Here is a 21,960-nt window from a genome sequence, read left to right as displayed (position 1 = left end):
GCATGCATGCAAGTCTTGCATTTTTTTTTCTTCTCTCTTTCTGTAACTCCCAAAAGCTGGAGGAGTTTCTCAGGAATGCTGGTTGTATCTTGCTATTTGCCTTCCGTTCTCTCCACGCGCACTGTTCCTGTCCCAAGGTGAAACGAAAATCATTTAAAGTATGTGAATGCTTTGGGGGGAAAAAAATGAGTAACTACTGCTGCATTTCTATAACTTATGTGGCTTACATAACCCACCTACTTAAAGCTCCGGCTTTGGACAACGGAGTTTTTGTTCCCGACTTGGCCGCAATCTGTGTCGTATCTCAAAACGAACGCACTGACATCAGCAGGAGCGTGTCGTGCGTGTTTAAAGAAACCCGAATGTTTCAAAGAGCCGTTTCTCTGTCTCAGGGTGGCGTCCTCCGTGTCTCCGTCCACCCTCCCCTTCCGAACGTGGAGGGGGCGGCTGTGCTCGCCGACGAGCGTCGCGGGCCGTAGGGTCTGCGGCGTTGGAGGAGCATCGCGGGGCTTTCGCTAGGGCCGAGGTTTGAATCCTCGGGGGTCGTTGGACACCTGAGCACGGTTAAAAGATCCGGGCCTAAAGGTCTTGCTCGTTGCTGTAAACTCCAGAAAATCCTAACAGCCGCAGTGAGCTTTAGGCTGTTTTTCCCCCTTTACCTAATAGCGACTCTTCTAATTACTGTTTTTTGGAAATGGAAAGCCTTGCTGGGAAGCTGCTATATTACAATACTCTTGTAGTGGTATAAAAATACTAGCCTCTGCAGGAGTTATTCCAACCTGGAATCGGAAACTAGCTATGGAATGGAAAGGAAGCTTTTGCATCAAGGTATGTGAACCAAACATACATTTTAGGCATCTTGCCTAAAAAAAAAAAAATCAGCAGGGAGTTCCTGGCTGGAAGCATCAAAGTTCACCTTATGGGCTTAAYGGCTGCTTATGAAACAACACTTTTCAGAGGAAAATATAAACAGGCAATTAATGGCAATTCTCCTTTTACAAAATAGTCACTTCCCTTCCTTTAAGCGAAACACATTTCAAGATTGAGGAAGAAAACAGCCTACATATTTCAGGACTTAATAAAGGAAACACACTAAATTTTAGCCTTTTACACATCTAATTCTAGCTGCCTAAGGCCTTGTCTTCTCTTTGCTTTCGTTGTTTTGTGTGGTTTTTTTTTCCCCTTCCATCTTTATTACTGTTTTTTACTTTTTGGCTGCCTCAGAGGCTCCACTGTTTATTTTCTATCTCCATTCCCCCCCCCCCCGTCTTTGGTGTTGACATTTTACACTTTGACTTTTGGCGAGACCCTGGAAGAATCCAAAATGCCCACGATCATCGTTTCTGTTTGATCTTCTGCATATCGCTGTGAGGAGCTTCAGACGAACCGACAGGACAGCATAGTTTGTGGTTGTGCCCTTGCTGCAGGAGCTGACTAGCAGGAGAGTCTTCAGAAAAACGCTAGGTGTCTTCAGGAGCAAAGAGGGGACAGGAGCAGGGTGGGTGGAAATGTGGTGCGTGATCTTTGAGATGGGTTTGAGCATGTGCCCACATGACTTACGCAGCCTGCGTTAGAGGCAGTGTGAGACTGGACCCAGGGCATTCTCTGAGTTAAGGGATTTTTTTACTACTTTTTTTATGTTGCATGGTATAGGTAAGTGTAGTTTAGGAGAGATGCAGTTAGTGCCCATCTGAAATAATGAGTCAATCTGTGCTTGGGAAGGGTGCTGGACTGCTAAGCCAAAAGTTTCCTACCTAGAAGGCGAATATGGCACATTCACTTCTTAGCATTTGCCCTAAAGCAGAACCTTTGGCACAACTCATTAATTTGGGAATAATAACCATTTCTTAGGTTTTCATTCCTCTGAAAGTTTCTCCATCCAGAATTCACCTGCAGTGGTAGCATATAACCATGGCATACAAAACTCTGTGTGCATCTCAATCCAGCAACTTCAAAACGTGCCATGGATTGCACATGGGGTGGCTTACAACATGTTACTGAGTGCTGGAAAAGCAGCTGGGAACTGAGCTGCAAAGTGTGCGTGCAAGGGAAGGTTGTGAAGGGGGAGATGTTTATATGCAACCAGTGCCACTTTGCAGCCTTAGCTGGGAATGCTTCTGTCCTTTTAAGAAAAGGAAATGGTTTCATCTGTGTAACCAGTTCTTCCATTTAGCAGTCTGTCATAAAAACAGACTTACTTTGTATATAGAAAGGAAGAACCAGATATGGTCCGGTTATTCCCTAAGAATGTCACACTAGGAATAAATAAGCTTTTTTCCATAAGTACCAAATCCTGAATTGATTTGTTTCTACTGGTGCTTAAGGGAGAGTAATTTCCATTGAAAAGCAAAAAGTTAATATTTTTGATAGAAAAGTTTCCCTTTTTGGCAGAAAGACTAATACTGTTGTTGACCCCTTTCATAGAAGGCTTTCCAAGTCCAGAATTAAGTTTTGGAAATAGAAAAATGGGGAAGTTTGAAGTAGGTGGCACAAAGGAGATGAGAATACCACGGAAAAAGCACTTGGAGTCGAAAGGGAAATGCAGCCGTAACACAACGGGACTCTTGGGGGAAGGATTCACAATCCTGGTTTGTTAAAGCATTGCAGTGCTCTGCTGTCGTGTCAGGAAGTGCTTTGAAGTTGGTTCTTGTCCTGTTAAGCCGAGAAAATTTCTAAGAAATGAGACTTCTTGTATTTTTAAAAAAAGTGGCCATCACCTTTATTATTATAACTTACTAATTGAACAGTCTCCCTTTGAGCAGTCTAGTACTACTTAATGCAGATTAAGCCTCTGGAAATTTATTTCATAGCCATATAGACATAACACAAATCTGTACAAAGTATACTTTTTAAGTGTTTTTGAAGTAAAATCACAGTCCTATTCAAAAAATACTGCTGTAAAATGTGATCCTCTCTCCCACCCTGCTAAAAGTAGATTTTTATTTCTGAATAAATACTAATTTCAGAAAATTTTGGGGGGCGAAACTTGAAATAATCAGTTATGAGTGTGTGTGTTTTGTTTTTTGTTTTTCTTTCTTGGCTTTCCTTAGGTGGAATAATATATTAGGTCCTGCAGATTTGGCATGAACAAAATTCTGCTTCCTAACACCCACCAAACCCCACCACTCTGAAATGCCAGTGTGGTTTGGGTCTGAAAGAAACAGTTCCTCCAGGGAAGGAGTAAAATGACCTTAAATGAGTCAGCACTTGTATCGTAGCAATTGTGAGCTTCCTATGCTTTCTGTCCCCTCAAAGGAAGGGAGTCCTGGACCACAGGCACCATTCGTTCTGCAGCAATTAATGGCTCCATTCACATGAAAGTTCATATATTCCTTAAGGCTTCAGCCCTGTATGCTTTGCTGTGTAAAAGGAAAAATAGTATTTAATCATGAAAGTGTGGCTTTACAAAAGAGTTTATGCTTCTCTAATGTACATTGGCTTTTTGAGGAAAGAAAAGTGGTGCCTTCTGCTCTGCAGTGCTGCTTTATTAAATAAGTGGTTGCTCCATGCTAAGTGCAGCTTCCTGCGTGGATTACTGTTCGGATCTGCCTTCCACCTTTCCCTGGAGCGTTTAATGTAAATAACAAGGGAAAAGCTTCCAGCCAAGGCCTCTGCCAGAGCCCCGTCTGTTCCCAGGACTTATCCTTAGAARGTCTTCCTCTCTGAACTTCCATCTTCTCCAAGGAACCTTATTAATTCCATGCATCCACTTTGTTTTAAGCAAGTGAGACTTGCTCACCGGGCTAAGATGACTGAATCAAGTCGTCATTGCAGTCRGCACGATCTCCTAGCCCGCAGTGTCTAGACACTCCACTTTGAATGCAAAGTAGAGAATGTGCTGACTGCTGCTGGACCCAAGGAATAACAAAAGACAGAACTATTAGAGGAACAAAGTTAATTAACTTCACATTTTCTTCTCTAGTGCGATTTCAGATGATAACATGACTACATTAACTATTGCTACCAGGTGTCTATAAGCAATAGGCCCCCACATGGGGTAAGGTAGAAGCAGTTTTGGCTGTGATTCAACCAGTTCCTTATTTGTACCTCTTTTTAGGTCGATGGTTCCATGATATGTTGAGTTTGGCAGCAAAGCTGGCTGAAGACATTCCGTCCAGTCCTGATAAGTTACTGTCCCCTTGGTTGAAGCAATACATCTGTTTGTGAGGCCACACTAAAAATCACGTGGGATTACTGAAACGGTTTGAGGGGAAAAAAAGGTCCGTTTTTGCAAGGGTGTTTGTGGGGGGGTGGGTTTTTTTTTTCTTCTTTTTAAATCAGCTTGGTGATTTTGATCATTTGGGTTAGTGTAGCCCTGCAAACAGTTGTATTAGCAATACTGAGGGGGGGAGAGCAGTGAGCTGATGTGATGGGGCGAGAACCAGCAGCCGGACACCAGCAGTGGGCAGCTCTGCAGGCCAGCTTGGCTGTGGGTCATGGAGCTGCACCTTGAGGTCCCTGTGGAGCAGGACAGTGTCTGCATCCACTTSTCCGCACTGCCGGATGGACCTGCTCAATGATACTCTGATTTCACTCCTTGCTGTAACTGATGCTCTTGAAGGATTGCTGCTCTTCTTGCTGATGGTTTTAAGCTGCCTCAAGCGCCCAGTGGAAGTAAAAACCCATTCTTGCTCCTCTTCCRCCATCCCCACCTCAGACCTTCTCAAAGCTGATGATGATCTTAGTCCCATATAGCTTTTCTTAGCCTCAGTAAATYCAGGAAGAAAATCCTTGCCGTTTGCGCTGTGTCTGCATTAGCCTTTTAGTGTGGAGCAGCAGTGTGCTTTTGAAGTCAATTCCCAGTGGTCCCCATTTATTATATATTAGTTTATTTTTGCACGGTGCTGTTGATGAGTACTAATTAGATTCTTGTCAGACGGAATTAAACCAGAAGACCTCATGTGCTCCAGCCACTAATGGGAGTTCAGTCTGTGAGACCAGACAGAGCCAGTCTCACATAAACTGCTTGAAATGCATATAACCTTCCCCTATAGAGTCCCTTGTCTCGCACTGCATTACTTGCTAATGCACATTTAGCTTTAGGGTCCTCAGTACCAGCTGCTACTAGATCTGTTTTTGCTAAACCCAACTGTTTGCTATTGTAGATGTACTACCATCTTCTCTGGCTCTTAGCACATGTATGTGGGTTTTTTTGTTTTGTTTTTTAAAAAAAGATTTATTTTTCTTCCTTTCTGATTTTTGTTTAAAGTAAAAACCTTTCAGCGCAAGCTTATTTGCGTTTTTAAAGCATTGTTTGAGATCTCCAATTATTCCATTCTGTAAAGTAGTGATAGGTTAAATGGATTCATACTGAGGTATAAAGGGGGTGAGGAAAGTGGGGAGACTGAATTAGTTTCTAGTTAATCCACATCTAATCTCTAATTAGGCCCAACTAGCTGTTTCACATCTGCTTGTCTTGGGTTGCATTATGTTCCCCTACCGTTTTCTGGGTAGCTAAAACTTCATATATGCTATCAGTGATGAAAGGTATCTTGTGAAAAATGCAATATTGTATGTATTTTTCAGTGGTAAAAGGTGATACGCGTTCTTTCACGCAAATAAGTGCGGCTTTACTGGAAGATATTAGGTCCGTCTCCCCTTGTGAACACAGTTCTGTTCTTGTAATAGCATTTGAAGGGTTACATTAGTGTGGGTCAAGTGCAGTTTAAAATAGGATTCTTTTGAGACCAAGCCTGGAGGCCCTGAATTTCTTTCTCAAAAGCTGTTTTGATCTTCTGACAAAACTATTACTTCTGAATTTCTTAGCAATACTTATTTGCTGCTAACCTTTGGAGAACTGGAATGATAACACACACTCTTCTTTGTATTTTGTGAATGTGCCTTTCCTGGTGAGTTGACGACTTTTTTCTTTTCTTTTCTTTTTTTTTTTTGAAGTTCAGATGAAGCCATTGAAAAGAGTTTTCTGTAAACTGTTTGGGAAGGTGGAATTTGTCTGGTGTCACACAATAAAATGTGATTCCAGTCCTGCAAAAAGAGTTTTAACCCTGACCTCAGYAGCATTCTGCACAATAGAGTGTCAAGAGCATATGGTGCCTTGCAGGCCTGAGAGCTCGTATGGAGTCACATGCTGAAAACGCTGCTACTAGGGTATGCATATAGGGTAGAAATGCAGCATGGCAGAAGTTTTCACCATCTTTTTATATAACGTGTGTGTATGTGTGTGTGTGTGTGTGTGTATATATATATATATATATATATATATATATATATATATTAACTCTTTCTTGGTCTCTGTTTTAAGTTTCCCTGATAAGAAATGTGCCTGTGCAGTATCTCCTGAAGTAATGATCCTGACTGCTTTTGGTTCCAATTGCAATATAAACAAGGTTAACGACAGCTAACTCAATTTTTATCGAAACAAAGGATCTCGCCAGTGCATGCAGTTGTGTGTTAATGCCYCGTCCTCTGGCCTGATCGGGGCCAGTTATGTGGACGGGAGCTTCTCATTTGTCAGCTTAACTAAGTATTTGCCTACCRCACATGAAAACATGAGAAGGGTTTTCAACAGCTCCTATCTGCAAGACATGGAGGGGCAGGTGTCAGGAAGGTTACAAAAATGGMCCAGTGGCTGGGTGTTGTTTTTGTAAATACAAAATAGATAGTGATGCTATGTCTCTATGTATGTAAGGCCCGAGATCTTCAAAACGCTGAAGTGTTGCCATCCTTCCTAATAAATGAGCCTGTGCTAGTCCTGTTCCTTCTGGGAGCCAGGAGAGAGCTACCCTCTGGCTGTTACGGGAATACATGCATGGRTACAGAGCTGAAATCGTTCAATGTAATGGCTGTTTGCCTTAAATATTTCTCTGTGTTGCAGAAGTATTATGGGAACACTCCTCTTGGCTAAGAAACAAGTAAGAACAYGAAGTTAAATTGAGGTTTCCTTGGTTTAAAATTAGAGTGGAATAAATACACTTAATTTCTTACTGTTGTTACCTTTAATCTCTTTTGGCTACTGTGATGTCTGCTGTAACACCTATATATAAGTGAGGTGTCAGGAAATAAAAGATGTAATGCTGCTTAATGGAAGTGTCAGGGAATTTAACAGTTCTGCTCGGTTCAAAAAGCCATCACCGTTCAGAAGCAACATTGGCAGTGCTGGGTTTTAGTTTTGATGCCTTGTAGCGTCAGCTGGACCTTCTGGGTAAACCCTGCCTCTCGGGTGGTGGTGTTCCTCTCTGTATAAGGACTGTACACCTTTGTGGCTTGCCAAACTACCAAAAAAAAAAAAAAAGAAAATCCAAATTGGTATTTAGCAGAAGGCTTCAGATTGTAGCCAGTTGAGTTTGCATGAAGGTGACTTGGATTATGTTACATTAGAGATCATGATGATCAAGCGCTCTGAGGTACCGAAGCTGTTTTATTACAACTCAGTAGATTTTTAATACAGTCATAAATAGCATCGCAGCTCGTTGAACAGGAGGATAAAAAATCAAGCAGTTCAGTGGTAAGCCAGCTTGTGTTTCCTTCCCTTGAATGAAGTCAGCAATTTATTATTATTTTAGGCTGTTTCTAGTGATCATGTTAGTAGTGTGAATAAAATGGTTGTCTGTAAACTGCTCTCTGCTTATTCAAGCCTTCCATACTGGGCTGACATAAGACAGTATAGGCTGTAGGCAAAGTAGTATAGAGCCCGGCGAAGTCTTTCTAAATCTTTATTAATTGTGACATGTAAAAGTTCAGGGCATTTAAGCAGCGTAAAACTTGTTTTGAATTAACAGAATCTTCATTCTTTTGCTAATTTTTTCTCGTGGCACTATGCATTTGTCATAAAGCATATAGCCTCAAAACAGATATGTTCCAAAAACAAGTGTCCTTTGTGCTGCAGCCAGTGTGTTGCCCAGCAATCTGCTAAAATAAATGGCCCGTTCGAAATTATATTGACTCTTCTTTTTGGATGCATTTTTGAAAAGTTTCCCTAGGAAGGCTTTTCAGTAGTGAACGTAGGCCAAACCGTTTCAAAGCACATCGTGTGACATTGGTTGCGTTTGATGTTTTGGGGGTGGGTTTTTTTACTTGTTTGGTTTTGTTTTGTTTTGTTTCAGAATTTGGTTTGATTTGTGGCACGTTCTTGATACGGGCRGACTTGACTGCAGAAGTGACCTTGAAAGAGTGCTGCCAGTCTCGCGGTGCCCTATGCAACTATGTGGACAACAAGCGTAGCAGTATTTCACCTAGATCTTTTTTAGACTAAGTGWACAACAAGTATAGATGTCCTTTTGATGCGCAGTGTGCCTCCAAAGCAGCGTTTTCCTCCTTGAATGTAGTAATTCAAGAATTGATTTGAGTTTACAAGTAGCTTTTCTTAAAAAGTATGTTTCTGCTTGTGGCTTTTTATGTATTTTGATCTAGTGCCATCTTTACATCTCTCTCCCTATCTTGTGTTTCTTTGCTGAATGTTTGAATTTTGTAAATAGATGTTTTTAATAGCCCACAGGCAATATTCTACGGTTCTTTCTCCCAAGCCAGCGCTGTGGAGTCGAAATGCCTTACATCAAACTTTTGTTCCTTGCTTAGCCCAATAGTGCTTAAGATAATATTCCTCAACATTTGAAAGTATTTTGACTCAAAACGGTGTCTTGTATGCTGTAAAACTGAGCAAGCTTTCACAAACCTCAGGGTGACAACTGAGACCAGTGGTGAGGGTATGGATTTTTTTAACTTTATGAAAGTAACTTTTTTCTATTTGYTCTTTCACACTTTTCAGCTACAATGTTGGCAAAATAACCTGTCCTAGCTTTAACTTCACCTGTGAAAACTCAGTGTTGCATGATACCCCCTGTTAGGACAAGTCCGTGCAGGGAAGAGGTAAATTTACAGAATTAAAATCTGCTTTTGGAGGGGGAGGGGGGCTTGAAGGTGTTTTGGGGGTCAGTACGAGCCCATTCTGTGTACGGCAYCTCCGTAACTCCATGCCATCCCTCGGTCCTCCGGAGCGAAGCGAGGCACTGCCGGAGCGCCGCAGGCTTTGAGGAAACCTSCGTTCCTCCCTTTGCCTGGCCGAGCGCGTGCTCCCCCAGGTGTGGACTCCAGAAACGTATCCAGAGTCTCTAAATCCGTGGTACATATGATAGTTAATATCCTGTAAGTGATAAGAAATGAAGTCAGCAGCTGTTTCCTGAAGGACAAATTTGCTCTTGCTGTAGAGCTCGGTTCATGAGAAGAAAATGCACGGATTCGGTGTAAAAACAAAACCTGCACCTTTCTGTCAAGGCTCTGTTGGAGATCAGGGCGATGCTCTGGTGGTCCCACCAGGAGAAGCGGGGTGGAAGTCGGCCGTTGAATATGCCATTTCTCACAGCAGGCTAGAAGCGAACCAGAGACCTGGACGTGAGAGATGTTGTCATCCAAGCCTAGCAGGGGTCACTGAGGACGGGAACGGTTGCTGAAGCAGTGACTCCTGCAAAATGTAACCGATAGTCGGGCTCAGTCTGTAAATACGTGACCGCGTCCAAGCTGGCACTGGCTAGCACCGTGCTTGGCACCCGTGGGAGGACGGTGAGGCTGGACAAATACTGTTACCTCTCCGAAGTGACTCTTTCAGGTCGGTAGTGAGCTCTGTGAGAGTGGTCCGGGTAAATCCTGCGTTGGTGCTGTGCTGGCTGCACGCGGGGTGGAGGGGGCAGCGCGCCGCTAGCGTGCAGCCTGCATCGGTTCCTGTCGTCTTGAGCAATTTGATTAACCAGTTTTTAACTTCTTCACATACTGTCGTCATGTGCTTCTTTAGCTAGATCGTAGCTTTTTAATACAAATAGATTTTTAACACAAAAACTTTGTTCTTTCTGCCTGCTTCCATGTCTTTCCCTTGGAGAAAAGGTCGCAGGAATCCTTGGTGATGGGTAAAACAGCTTCTAGTTGTGTAAATGATGTTTGTTCTTTTCTCTTTCATAACTGTGTTTTGCATTTAAAGATGACTGTTGGATCTGCTTAGGCTGCAGTTATGTTGCTGGATCTGAAATAGCTTGCTTGTACCTGCCTTGGTTTTCACATTCGGGGATTTTTTGCGTGAATTAAGTAACCAGAGAGTTCCAGTAAGTGTTAACGGATGTCACTTCCCTGCACTGGCTATGTCCTAAAATAAACCGCTGAAATAACCTCTGAATAATAGACTTCTCTGAAAGATAGATTTCTGCGTGTCATTCCCCAGTCAACAAAAGTAACTTTTCGCCTTGTTCCTGTTCTGGGGCTTTCTGGTCAGTGTTATTTTTGTCACAGTTCCTGGGTAATGGACTAAACGAAAGGGAGCAAATGTTCTTTAAAAAGATGGAGGGCAGGGGGAGGGAGAGAAGAGCAGCTACAACGTTATTGAATAGTTTTAGCTATTCCTGCGTTCAGAGTAGCCCTATGGGGRGCAATAAGCAGCACAGCCCAGTCAGTGTGATTTTTGATTACACTTCAAATGCGGCAGCTGTTTCATCTTGGAGGCCTGAAAAGGTTTCAGCAAGCAGAAGAACCGAACTTCTAAAGCAAAGCTACTTCAGGCCACTGACGTCCTTCGGGGGAAAAATGTGATGCTGTTGCTTAGCATTCGAATATTACGTGTGGGAAAGTGGCTTTTGAGAATGAGTTAAACCATTGTCCCACTAAGTTGTCTGAATTGCTCTGAACTGGATGGTGTGAGGAGTCTTCCTGGCATTGCAGTGAAACCCATGATCAATATTTTAACAAAATAATTGAAGGTTTAGATGGCGCTTAGGACTTCCAGACTCAGTAAATCAAACTGTGGTGAATATTACTTATGGACTCTTGAACCTGGGTTAGCAAATTTCAAGAGAAGTAAAGACTTGGGTGAAAATGATAACCCATATTACAAAAAAATCCCACTTGGATGGTTACCTGAGTTYAAGACTAATCCATATGGGCCAGCTGCTTGAAATCAAGTTAATATATACCTGCTTTGACAGTAAAAAGCAGTCTGTCAATGCAAGAGGCGCTAATTGATAATCTTTTCATATGTTGTTCTCCTCGTATGTTTTTTTTCCAAGCCTGAAAGGATAGACACCTGGCATAAGCACAGGATTTTTACAGCTTTCAGCATTTAATCAAGGTCCTAGAAAATATTTTGTTGCTGCTGCTTTTGTTTTTTGTTATCCCTGAATGGATGGGTTTGAGCAGCTTTAAAAAGCAGCTTTGAAGTCCTGCTCCTGGCCCAGCTTGCTGAACTGGCTTTCTGGTGCAGTGGCCCTCACTGAAGCCCACAGCCCTTGCAAAACATTTCAGTGGGTATGGATTTATGTCATTTTTCTTTGGGTACCATTAATTGTTAAATGACACAGAATTTTAACCTTTCTTTAAAATCCCATGACATCTAGCTCTCTTAAGCAACAAAAAGTTCTATTGAACTGAGAAAACTGACCAGAAAGTAGTTTATTTGTAATTATAAACTGTAAGTCCTAAGGCAATTTACTTGGAACAAATGGTCTTTTTAATAATTAAAAAAATTGGGGGTGGAGGGATGATAAAGTCTTCCTTCCGTTTGGTTAGCTGTCCTCTCTGCGTCTCTGGCATGTTCCTGTTGCCCAAGCTTGTCTCTGCTTAAATGAAGCATTAAGTGGTTTGGCTTTACTTTCCCAGAAAGGTTCAGTGATGTTTTTGAGGAGAAGAATCTTTTTTTTTTCCTGTGTGATGCAGAGAACTTGGCTACGTTCCTTCCCTGCTTGGGGGGGGCCTGGATGGGCGTAGGGCAGCTCAGAGCTGTCAGGTGCCTTTTGCCGATTACGTTGCACCGGGTGGGAATGGGGGTATCTCCAGCTCGGTGGGTATAGGAGTTAGCGCAGACGGGAGGTCCGTACTGCTTAATTCCATGTCCTGGTTTTTGTCAAATCACTTTTTTCAAAGAAAGAGGTGTTGTATCCAATGAGTTCAAATAGGAGGAGGAAAGCAGGGGAGGCTGTTTTGGCTAGCAGTTCTCTGCATGAATAGCTCTGCTTTGACCAGCTAGGCCTGAACGTGGCAGTCATGCTGTGCTGGACCTGTGTTGGCGCCCCACGGGACCAGCTGTGACTCTACCTCTGCATCAGCAGCGCAGGGGTGGCCGGGGCTCTGGAGAGCTGGCCTTTGCCGGAGGGAGCGAGAGTGATCAGAGTGTGGTGTCTTCCCCCGAACAGGGAGATGAAAAGTGTGGGGAAGAGCAAGAGGCAGTAGAGGAAGTCCTGAGGCCAGGACTTCTGGGCTCAATCAAGGCTGCCACTTGGCCATTCTTGATCTATAGTTCCTTGCAGCCAAATTCTTCTCTTGCTTGAAATTATGGCAATGTAACTGTGTTTTCCATGCTGTCTTAAAAAAAAAAAAATTTCTCCCAAGGCAATACTTCCATCCCTTCTTGCTTGCCAATCCCAAACAACCCAAAGAGCACTGTTCTACTTATTTTAGTAATATTAAAGTGAAGCTTGGGTTAGGATTCCTGGAGATGGATAGTAAGAGATCCAAAGGATCAGTTTAAAGCTGTTCCGCTTTTCTTGCATGTCTTTGTTCATGGGCATTTCTTATGGAGAATATCCAAAACAAGAAATTGCCTTGCCCTTGCACTTCATGTCTCATGAATTTGGAAGAACAACAAGAACTGTTCTTCACCCCAAAGGCAAAAAGGGGCTGAGGACCAAAATTAGATCTTAAAGAAGTCAAAGCCTTTATTCATAGTTTCAGATCCAGGGTAGTTGCATTTCTTTTTAGGGTTTGTTTTGCAGTTCTTTGCTTGTGAGATATTTTGTGTTACTTGTCACACAAAAAGTAGTGCTGCCTTTTGACCTATCTACAGGCTGACTGTGAGTTGTACTATACTAGTAGTACATCTCGGGACAGAGTCCAAATGTGCTTACTTGGGCAAATATTTGATATAGAGACTCCAGAAAATGATGTGTGAGATCAAAGACACAAAGATAGTTTCAACAAAAAGCATTGATTTTTATAGAGGTAGCCCCACCAGATTTCAACAACGAAAGGAGCTCGTAAGGCGACTCAAGAGGGCGATAAATGACACAATGAAGAATCTATCCAGTATTTCTCAGATGCCATCTGTGTAGCCTGTCAGGCCTCGCACTTGTACAGACTAGGAGTAGTTGACGTTGGTACATCTGTTCAAGAGGGAAAGTGTGGTGAAACCATTTTGACCCTGTGGGATCTCCTGCCCTTGTTACACTGACGTGCAGAGCCAGAAGAGTTGTGCAACAGCCTTGTGGGACTCTCTGGAGATGGCTTGTATGTTCTTGTATTCAAATGTGGGAGAGTATTTGATCCGTTACAGATTCAAAGGAAATGGTCAGTCCCTGAATCTCTCCTTTGCATCATTTCAGAGCAATCTGAAGACAGAAAAGGCAGTTCTGTATGTCCTACCGATCACTGATCTTTTGTCATCCTCTCACAAGGATGTCCTTGGAGAACAGTGCGTATTTAGTATATGGTGATGACATTCTTCTGGAAATTTTTCCAAAAAGGCAATCGAATGTCTTCCCAGTTTCTGATGGGAAGAGGTCTGAAGTGGTTGGCCTAATATGTTCCAGCTAAAGAACTTGGCATTTTTGTGCTCTTCTTGCTTTTCTGTCAAGAACTTTGTATACTTGGAGACAAGATTTTGTTTGTATGACATTATTACTAAATGATGCCCTAATATCTGATGCAGTTTAAAAGGAGCTGCCTTCCTTCTTTGGTGACTGAGAAGGTTCAGAAGCTTTACTTCAGATTCATGACTTTTTTTTCCTTGCCTTCCCTGGTGTACAGAGGGCAACACAGCCCATTTAAAAACAAAAAAAAGAGAGAGCAATTCTATCATGGAGTAGTTTCATAAGCTAGAAAAGAATGTAAAATAAGATAAAACATGGTATTGTAAGATGATGCAACAAATTCTTGGGGGAAGTGTGTCCTTTTGAGATGAGTATTTTTTTTGCCAGCAAAAATCCTGTGTTGCTTAGGCTGTAAGTGTTTCAAAACTTGATGTATAGTGAAATCTGTTCTGGGTATTAATAAATCTATAAATTATGCTGATAAATGCACAAGTATTTGCAAGTTCTGCTATCATCAGTCTTAAAATTCATACAACATGGACTGTGTGTGCAAATATTACAGCCAAATGACAAACTCTTCTGATATGTTAGCATAGATGTGTTTTGTTAGACTGTGCATGCAAAATCTTAGCTTTAGCCTTTCAGTGGGAACTTCGTTACTGTTACTTCCCTCTTTGGGCCCTTCTAATGCCAAAATCTTAGTTCCTCTCGCCTGACCTTGAGTGCGAGAAGGTAAAGGAAAAGGCAGTTTGCCTGATACGCAATGGCTGAAGCAAGGACTCGTGGACCCAAGAAGCGTTTGCATAGCAAACACAGATAGGGAAGGCAGTCTCTCGTCAGTCCATCGTTAGCTTCAAGTAAGGAATAATTGCAGTTTTGTGTCAGTGAAGATCTGGATCTGGGCATTTTGCTGGGTCTCTCTCCTAGGAGTGTGGAGGATGGATAAGTGGTGGACACAGATGGAAGAGCCTTGTTCCATGCCAAGTCACCCCAACTCCAAGGGACTAGTGGGCTTGGAGGACAGAAATGGTATCTAATGCCTGGGAAGCGAAATGCCTGTGCAAAATCTGTCAGACAACTAGGGCTCGTTTTTAAAACGGTGTATGTTTAAAGATAAGAGTTATGAAAATTAACTTGTTTGCTGATAACTCTGTCTACTTGGAAGATGAAAATTTAAGTGAAAAATAGATTTGTTGGGGCAGCAGAACTACTTTTAACTACTAGTGACAGTAAAACTGATGCACAGTTTGGGACTGACAGAGCAAGTGCTATACTTAAACGCATCATGATACAATATAGAGATCTGTTGTGATAGTGCAACAAATCACAAATTAAGCTCCATGGAAACAGGCTCCTGAGTATGCTCCTCTGTGCAGCAGAGATGTTGGAAAATAAGTTGAGCAACTTCTGATGCCATGCCTGGAAAGAAGGGTCTTTGGCATGCAAACGCCGAGCAGCCGGAGATAAGGCTGCAAAGCCCTATGGATTTGCTCTGTGCGCCCCACTGCAATGAATATCGCATTAGGCTTGCAGGATATTTGTTCAGTTATTCCTTACTCCGTACTTAAAAACTTCTAACCTTATTGCTAAAGAAAAATACCATTGTCTATTAGTATGACTGGAACGAAAGATGAATAGCRAGTTAGCCTTGAGCTAACTGTCAATCTGACTTTGATAGCCCATCACTTAAAAGGTCCTTTTATGTTTATGAAAAAGCATGATGTCAAAGCCGGGGGGAAAAAAATAATACCAATACTTAGGGCTAAACTCGCATAGCTTCCAAGAAGAGCCCCTGTGTGAACTGTTTGTTTCTCTACATGCGTAGCTAATTGGCCTAGGTTGCTATAAGTCTCGGCAGTGGCATTCAAATTTCTTCTGCCGTTTTGGGGTAGCTTGTTTATGGTGCTTCCATAGGTGAATCTCTCCAAACTGGAATTGCATAAAACTACGGATATTTCAGTCACTTCTCTCACAACCTTTAAGTATAATGCTGGAAATGCTTGAGTATAATCATTATCAGGTGAGTTGTTACTGTACAATTTTTTTAAAAMCTGTTGCTAAAAAGGCTTACGGTACCCTGAAAATCTGTTTTATCTGCATGGAATCTAGCATGTTTTATTTAATTTCTTCCACAAAGATAAGTAGGGTCACTTGTAACTGCGCTAAGGGTCACTTTAATAGAACTGTTTAAAAAGAACAAGCTKCTCAGAGTGTTATTATATGTTTGCTTTTTTTCTACCTTCTGATAAAAGCTAATGGTCAAAGGTGGCAAAAAACTTTTCAAGGTGCAGTGGAAATTTGCATGGAAAAAACTGCCTTTCTTCTAGTGCTTATTCAGGGTGCACACGAATCATTCAATGAGGTTTTCATATTTTGTGTATTTAAAGAAAATTAGTAATTTTGAAAAGCTTATCTTAAATATGAAAATTGCAAGTTGTGATGATATTGGTTGGTCTGAACTGAAACACTTATTTTCTTGCCTCTTACTTGCGTAATGTGTTTTTAAACAGGCTGTCTTATTTGTATATGATTTAGGCCGCATATATCGAAGATATAAATATTCAGTAGGTAAAAATGGTGTATTCCTTTTTTTTAAACAATGAGTTATTTTTAGTTAAAACCCACCCAACCTTTTAGTCTACCCCTTACTTGACATCTGATCAAGGATAGCAATCTATATATTTGGCTTTAATTGGTAGCTATTAACAAGTAAAAAAGAATCCTGCTGTGCAACTTATTTCTCCATATTTAAATGAAAATTAAATGTCATGTAGCTTAAGGTCTGAGAACGTTTGTTTGGAAATAACTGTGTAAATTGGAGAACTTGAGTATTGGTTTTAAGTGAAGAATCTGATTGTAGAAAAATAAATGGAACTTCTTGTTTTGTGATTAAGAAGTTGRTTATTGAAACACTAGCTCATAAACTGATTTCTTGCTGCCCAATGTGAATTGGTGAAGAAGCACTGTTGGCTTCCTTGGAGGTGCACAGATTTGTACTTTGAGTCAAATGTGTCACTAATGTCTGTGTCACAAATGTATACCTCGCGTTGAGAGCACTTTTAAGGATGTCGTGAAACAATAAAGCACTTTTTTAAAATCCTGTACAGGTGCAGACTCACCTTGAGAACCCAACCAAGTACCATATTCAGCAAGCCCAGCGGCAGCAGGTAAAGCAGTACCTCTCTACCACTCTAGCAAATAAACATGCCAACCAAGCTCTGAGCTTGCCCTGTCCAAACCAGCCTGGGGATCATGTCATGCCACCTGGAACGGGAAGCAGTGCACCCAACAGTCCAATGGCTATGCTTACCCTCAACTCCAACTGTGAAAAAGAGGTAATACGCTCTCGCTGTGTGTATTCTTCATTAAAATGGAATTGCAGTCTCTGCTTTCTRTTAGTAATTTTCAACCAGATTTGCTTGTTGTGAGGATGTTAAGTTTATCTTCCTTTCTGACCCTTTGACTTTGAAAATGCAGTTGCTACCTCTGTGTCTGCCTGATAATTATGTATTTGCATGGAATATTTGGGCCAAAAAACTCTTGTGTCCCAGTAATTATTTGAACTATTTTAGCCAGTTTATGCCTATTAAAACTTTTTTTTCTTTTTTTTTGCTTGCTCAATGCACACAGTGAATAATTGACCTTTGGAGAATACAAAGCAGTTTTGTGTGCTGTAGCTTTCTGGAATAATGTTATTTATGGCTCATTCAGTGTATAAAGAGCAAAGAGCATAACAAAAATAACTGAAAAACACAAAGCTTTTTGAGATACTTTAGATTTCTAGGTATTTTTACAGTAAAATTTGAGTGAGTCTGTTGCTTAGCTGGAACTCCAGATTGTCCCAGGTAATATATATCATAAAATCTTACTGAGTGCTCTTTCAGGAGGAGCCCAGTCTTGTGAATGAAGACCTCACTAGCCTATAAGTAGAAGTCCTTTGCAATTTTGTCTTAATATTTTCGGCAAAAATTTAGTTGGATTTTATGAGGATGTGTGCTCAGATGCAGAGGGGAGGTTATCTGAACGATGTTAACAAGTGTAAGACTCACGAGGTTAACATTTTGCAACTTGACAAATTAGAGACAATTGTAGAGCTTCCCCTTCTTCCCCTACCAGCCTTCATGCCAYGTTTTTAATACAGAAAACAGATGCACTCTGGGAGGAAAGTTTTATCGAACTTAGTTTGAGCAACAGTTGTTATAGAATGGGTTTTACACATACAAGAGAAGTTATTTGTGCTCCATAGCTTCAAAAGAAATGAAAATCAAGTAGTCCCATCCTCTGATCCCGGCTGTGCCCAAATGCTTTTTCTCAGGATATTTACAGCTTCACTTTGCTGTGTCATCAGGCACGTGTGTGCATGACACTGTTTCAGTTATGCTCATTTTGGGACTGAGGCTGTGCCGTGAACTCAGATCCATGCTTTGCCTTTTTTTTTCCTTTTTATTTCTGCAGGGATTTTATAAATTTGAAGAGCAAAGCAGGGTTGAGAATGAGTGCCCGGCTCTGAATACACACTCACGAGCATCATGCATGCAGGTACTGGATGACACAGGAGTTGGAGCACAGAACCTTTTTTTTAATAAGAATGTTTCTTTGAAATTATGCTAAATAGTAAACTTACCCTATAATGTCTTTAAAAAGTTAAATATAAAATGGATTGAAAAAAAAATCATGGATTATAAATCTGCCATGTCCTTGCACATCAGAGTTGACTTGAAAAATGCATTAGAACATGTGAAAAGGGCGAATGTTTTTCTAAAACTGTAATGTGATAGCAGAACATCTTATCAGCCATGTTTTAAGATCCCCTATCAGGAAATCTTTTCTAGTGAAGTTTCCTCAAGACCACATCTTTTAAGACTACACATATGTGGTGGTGTTCTGATAGTTTCCAAGGCTCTATTTCTAGACAGATCACATTTGCATTTAAAATTGTGAGTTGAATAGGCTATAATACATCCATAGTAATTTGTCTTCAGTAGTCATCCTTCCTTTTTTAGCAAAATGTTTTTACTCCTAGTAACGGTATTTAGGATATGGGCTTATAACTGTTAGTCCCCTTCTTGTCCTCATTCTAGATATTTCATTCTAGGCTTATGTTTTCCTGAACTGATGTGAAAATGCCCTCTACTGCTATTTCTACCATCAACTTTAGGCATTGACTTTGCTGATTACTGTTGTCAGGCTCCTTATAGGCAATGAAAAGAAACAGGCACTCCGACAGGATAGTTCAGAGCACCTAGCTGGATGATTTGGAGATCTCTGTTTCTCCTGACTGTGCAGGAGCTTATGGAGGCGTGTTAATAAAGCCCAGTCCCAGCAACAAGGTTGCTTGCACCACTTGACATCATCTCTGGGCTGCTCTTGGGGGACACTTCCTGGGAGGGCGTATTGGGGAAACGAACCAAATGGATTCCCTTGTTGAGGAAGGGGAGTCTTTCACCTGCAATCCTTGGTGCTGTTGCCTTCGCCCTGCGGATGTCAGCTGCCCTGGCCCTGCTGGGTGCAGGTCTGTCTGTGTGCAGGTTTTTAACCCACACGTAGATGCAAGAGAAGAGCGTAGGCAGGCAGTTTGAGTCCTGTAGTTGGTGATGGGAAGGTGGCAGGACCTGTTCAGCACGGGGGAGAGGGAGAGCATTCACCTTCGCTAGGGTGGATGGGTTTAAGGGGAGCAATGCCCTCCTCCGATCTAGGGAGGAACAGCTTGTGCATGGTCATTTAATATGAAGTAACTTCTGATGGGAGGAATGCRTAAGATCGTGAAGCCTCAAGGTTTTTCATAGTCTGGCTGTCCTTGCTGGACAGCAGGGACTATGACTGTGATTTGGAGCATGGTAAAAATTCACAGACCACCTGTGCTTTGGCCTATGCTGCAGAGCAGCAGTGTGTAGCTGAAGTGCTTCGTTAGACCTCTGCATTTTATTGTTTATGATAACTGTATTATTTTCCTTGTCCACCTTTTCTTCTGCAGATGGATGATGTGATCGATGACATAATTAGTCTGGAGTCAAGTTACAATGAAGAAATCCTTGGCCTGATGGACCCTGCCCTGCAAATGGCAAATACGGTATAATGGTCCTTTCCTTCTGGTTGCCCTGCTAGCAGTCTAACTGCCTCTCCCCAAGAGAACACAAAACTGGAGCCTGGCTGCTTCTCCTAACAATTAAGTAGTTATTGTATTGTCCCATGGAGAATAATTAGGCTTTCTTGTTAAGAGCTGAAGGTATGCGGTTGCCATGAAAAGCATGAATTTAAAAATGCAAGCTGGCATCAGACTGAGGGAATACAAAAGGCAATTTTGCTTCTCTTATTTCGAAGTCATTTGATGTAACAGAGGAGCGAAGTAAACTGTCTAACGGAAGTGAGCTCATACCCATCGGTATTAAAGATAGCCAGGGACATTAAACTCAAGCTTTGGAAAGCCTAGAAGGAGTCTCTGGCACCCCAAGTTCCCATAACTTTGTAATGTGCAGTTAAGCAATTTTAAGCCACACTAGAACATATCTTAGCATCCCTGTCCAAAGATGTTTTATTTAAACTAGGTAGATCTAACATTATATCTTTAGTTTAAGTGGTTTAATTTCCAAATGGAGACAAGTCCTAAGCTAGAGAGCAACGAAGATGGTAGAAAACAAACCAACAAAACTAACAACCTCCCTCTCTTCTCTCCCCCCCCCCCCAAAAAAAAAAGCAACAAAAGTGAAGAAATAAGGAAGATGGTAGATTAAAAAATGGAGAAGGGGGAGAAGGGGACATACAAAGCCTGTGACAGAAGAAAAGACTTAAGATGTGAGAATGAGTGAGTGAGGGAAGGCGCATGTTACCTTTGAGTTGCTGTTTCTGTCTGCTGTTTCACATTGCTGTGAGCATTAATATAATCGTACTTCTGGCATAATCTTATTTTGATCTTTCACAGAGGGTAGCTCCAGCGAATTTTTCGCCTGAGACTTAAGTACTCTTAGATCTGGCTGAGTAGATGTCTGCCAGTGCTGGCGTCTAGTTCTTTTTTTTTTCCTAGTGCCAAAGTCTACCGCTCACCACATAGCATAGATTTTGTGGCATAGGTTCACATTTGCTTACAGTACTTGTCTGAYGTCATATAACCTAGTCTTACGTTCCCACAGATTCCCACAGCCCTCTTGGAGGCATCCTGAATTCCACAGGAAACAGCCCACCAGCATCCCGCATTAAACAGCGCCCTTGGAGTAGAGTGAGAAATAACTGCAGGCTCCTGCCAAAGCGAGTGAATTCTCCTGCAGTCTCAGGAGGCTCAAAAAGTGCATCTGTCCTGGAATTTGAGGGGAGAATTTAAAAACCCATGAAAAAGAGTAGGAATCTTTAAAGATAGTTACCCTTTTTATTAGGCGTTGAGGTTCTTCTGGAGTCATTTCTCTAATATTCATTGGATCAATCCATGTGGGGTGATACGGGAGTTGGCCTTTTTTGTGCTGCTCTTCCTATCGCCTTCCACAGGGACCTCAGCAATGGCTTTTTGTGTCCAGAAAGGCATTTAATGGTACTCCGTGCTCTTGTGGTGCAAGGAGTCCATGTAGCCAATAATTAGGGTACGCCTGCATCCCTCTTTGCTTGCTGCATGACAGCAAACCTTGTAAAGACTCCCAGGTTTACGTTTGCTGTGAAATCTTACTCTCTACATGTGAACTTCCGATCAGATCATTTCCTTTCTTTAGTTCCCCAAGCTGGTCCTTTCTTAGAAGAGACGCAAGTCCATTTATAAGCAGTGAAAGTGATTTCTGAACTTGAACAGTAAAGACAGRCAACGCAGGTCATTTAGTTAGGAACAACATTATGCTTTTCGTTTAGATTAATCAGGCTTTCAGGAAGTGCCTACTACATGTGGTGAAATAAGGATATGAAGTAGTAGAAATAAGACTTCCTTACTGATACAGTTAAGCTAATAGAAGCAGAAAGTGTATTTCAGTCTCTGAATGAATCTGGTACTCTTCTGAAGTGATGGAGATTAAACCATGCATCTCACTGATTAGTAAAAGAAAAAGAAAAAAGGGTGGGGGGGGAACCTGATGTAGTAGATGTCTTTATTTTGGAACAGGATTTGGTTCCTAAAATGCACACTATTTTACTAATAAATAACAAATATGTGTAGACTGAACTAAGTAGAGGTGGAAAAAATCAAGAGGAAATGTCTAAAGAGACACAATCTATAAATAGCTGCKCTGAGACTACAACAAAGGCTACTATTGTTCCATAACCAACAAAGAATAAAAGGACCAGTTTGTTACTTGCGTCAACAATACTTAATTGATAAGCAACATCAGAGATTTGTGTGTAGAACAAGCTAAGGGAGGTTTCCAAGTACCTCTTAATGGAAAAGGGCCCGCTGCAGTAAACGGGCTATGGAAGTGTTTGTAAACTTTGGTATTGGCTCACAAGTTCACTGGCTTTGCTTTTGAGGTGAAAA

General features: G+C 41.6%; 1 protein-coding gene across 10 annotated transcripts in view; it reads left to right on the top strand.

Moving 5' to 3' along the window:
* The window catches only part of MITF (melanogenesis associated transcription factor), a 112,781-nt gene that overhangs the window by 76,421 nt on the left and 14,400 nt on the right, over nucleotides 1-21,960 (top strand). For 6 of the 10 annotated variants that reach the window (XM_026074783.1, XM_026074786.1, XM_026074782.1 and 3 more), the window contains 3 exons: nucleotides 16,625-16,852; nucleotides 17,973-18,056; nucleotides 19,492-19,587. In XM_026074783.1, the coding sequence (XP_025930568.1) occupies nucleotides 16,625-16,852; nucleotides 17,973-18,056; nucleotides 19,492-19,587 (408 nt within the window). The remainder of the gene's footprint in view (nucleotides 1-16,624; nucleotides 16,853-17,972; nucleotides 18,057-19,491; nucleotides 19,588-21,960) is intronic. The other 4 variants (XM_026074789.1, XM_026074792.1, XM_026074791.1 and 1 more) reach the window with 2 other exon arrangements.

Source organism: Apteryx rowi, unplaced genomic scaffold, assembly GCF_003343035.1.
Source record: "Apteryx rowi isolate R43461 unplaced genomic scaffold, aptRow1 scaffold_4, whole genome shotgun sequence".
Lineage (NCBI taxonomy): Eukaryota > Metazoa > Chordata > Aves > Apterygiformes > Apterygidae > Apteryx > Apteryx rowi.
This window is presented reverse-complemented; position numbering and strand designations above follow the sequence as displayed.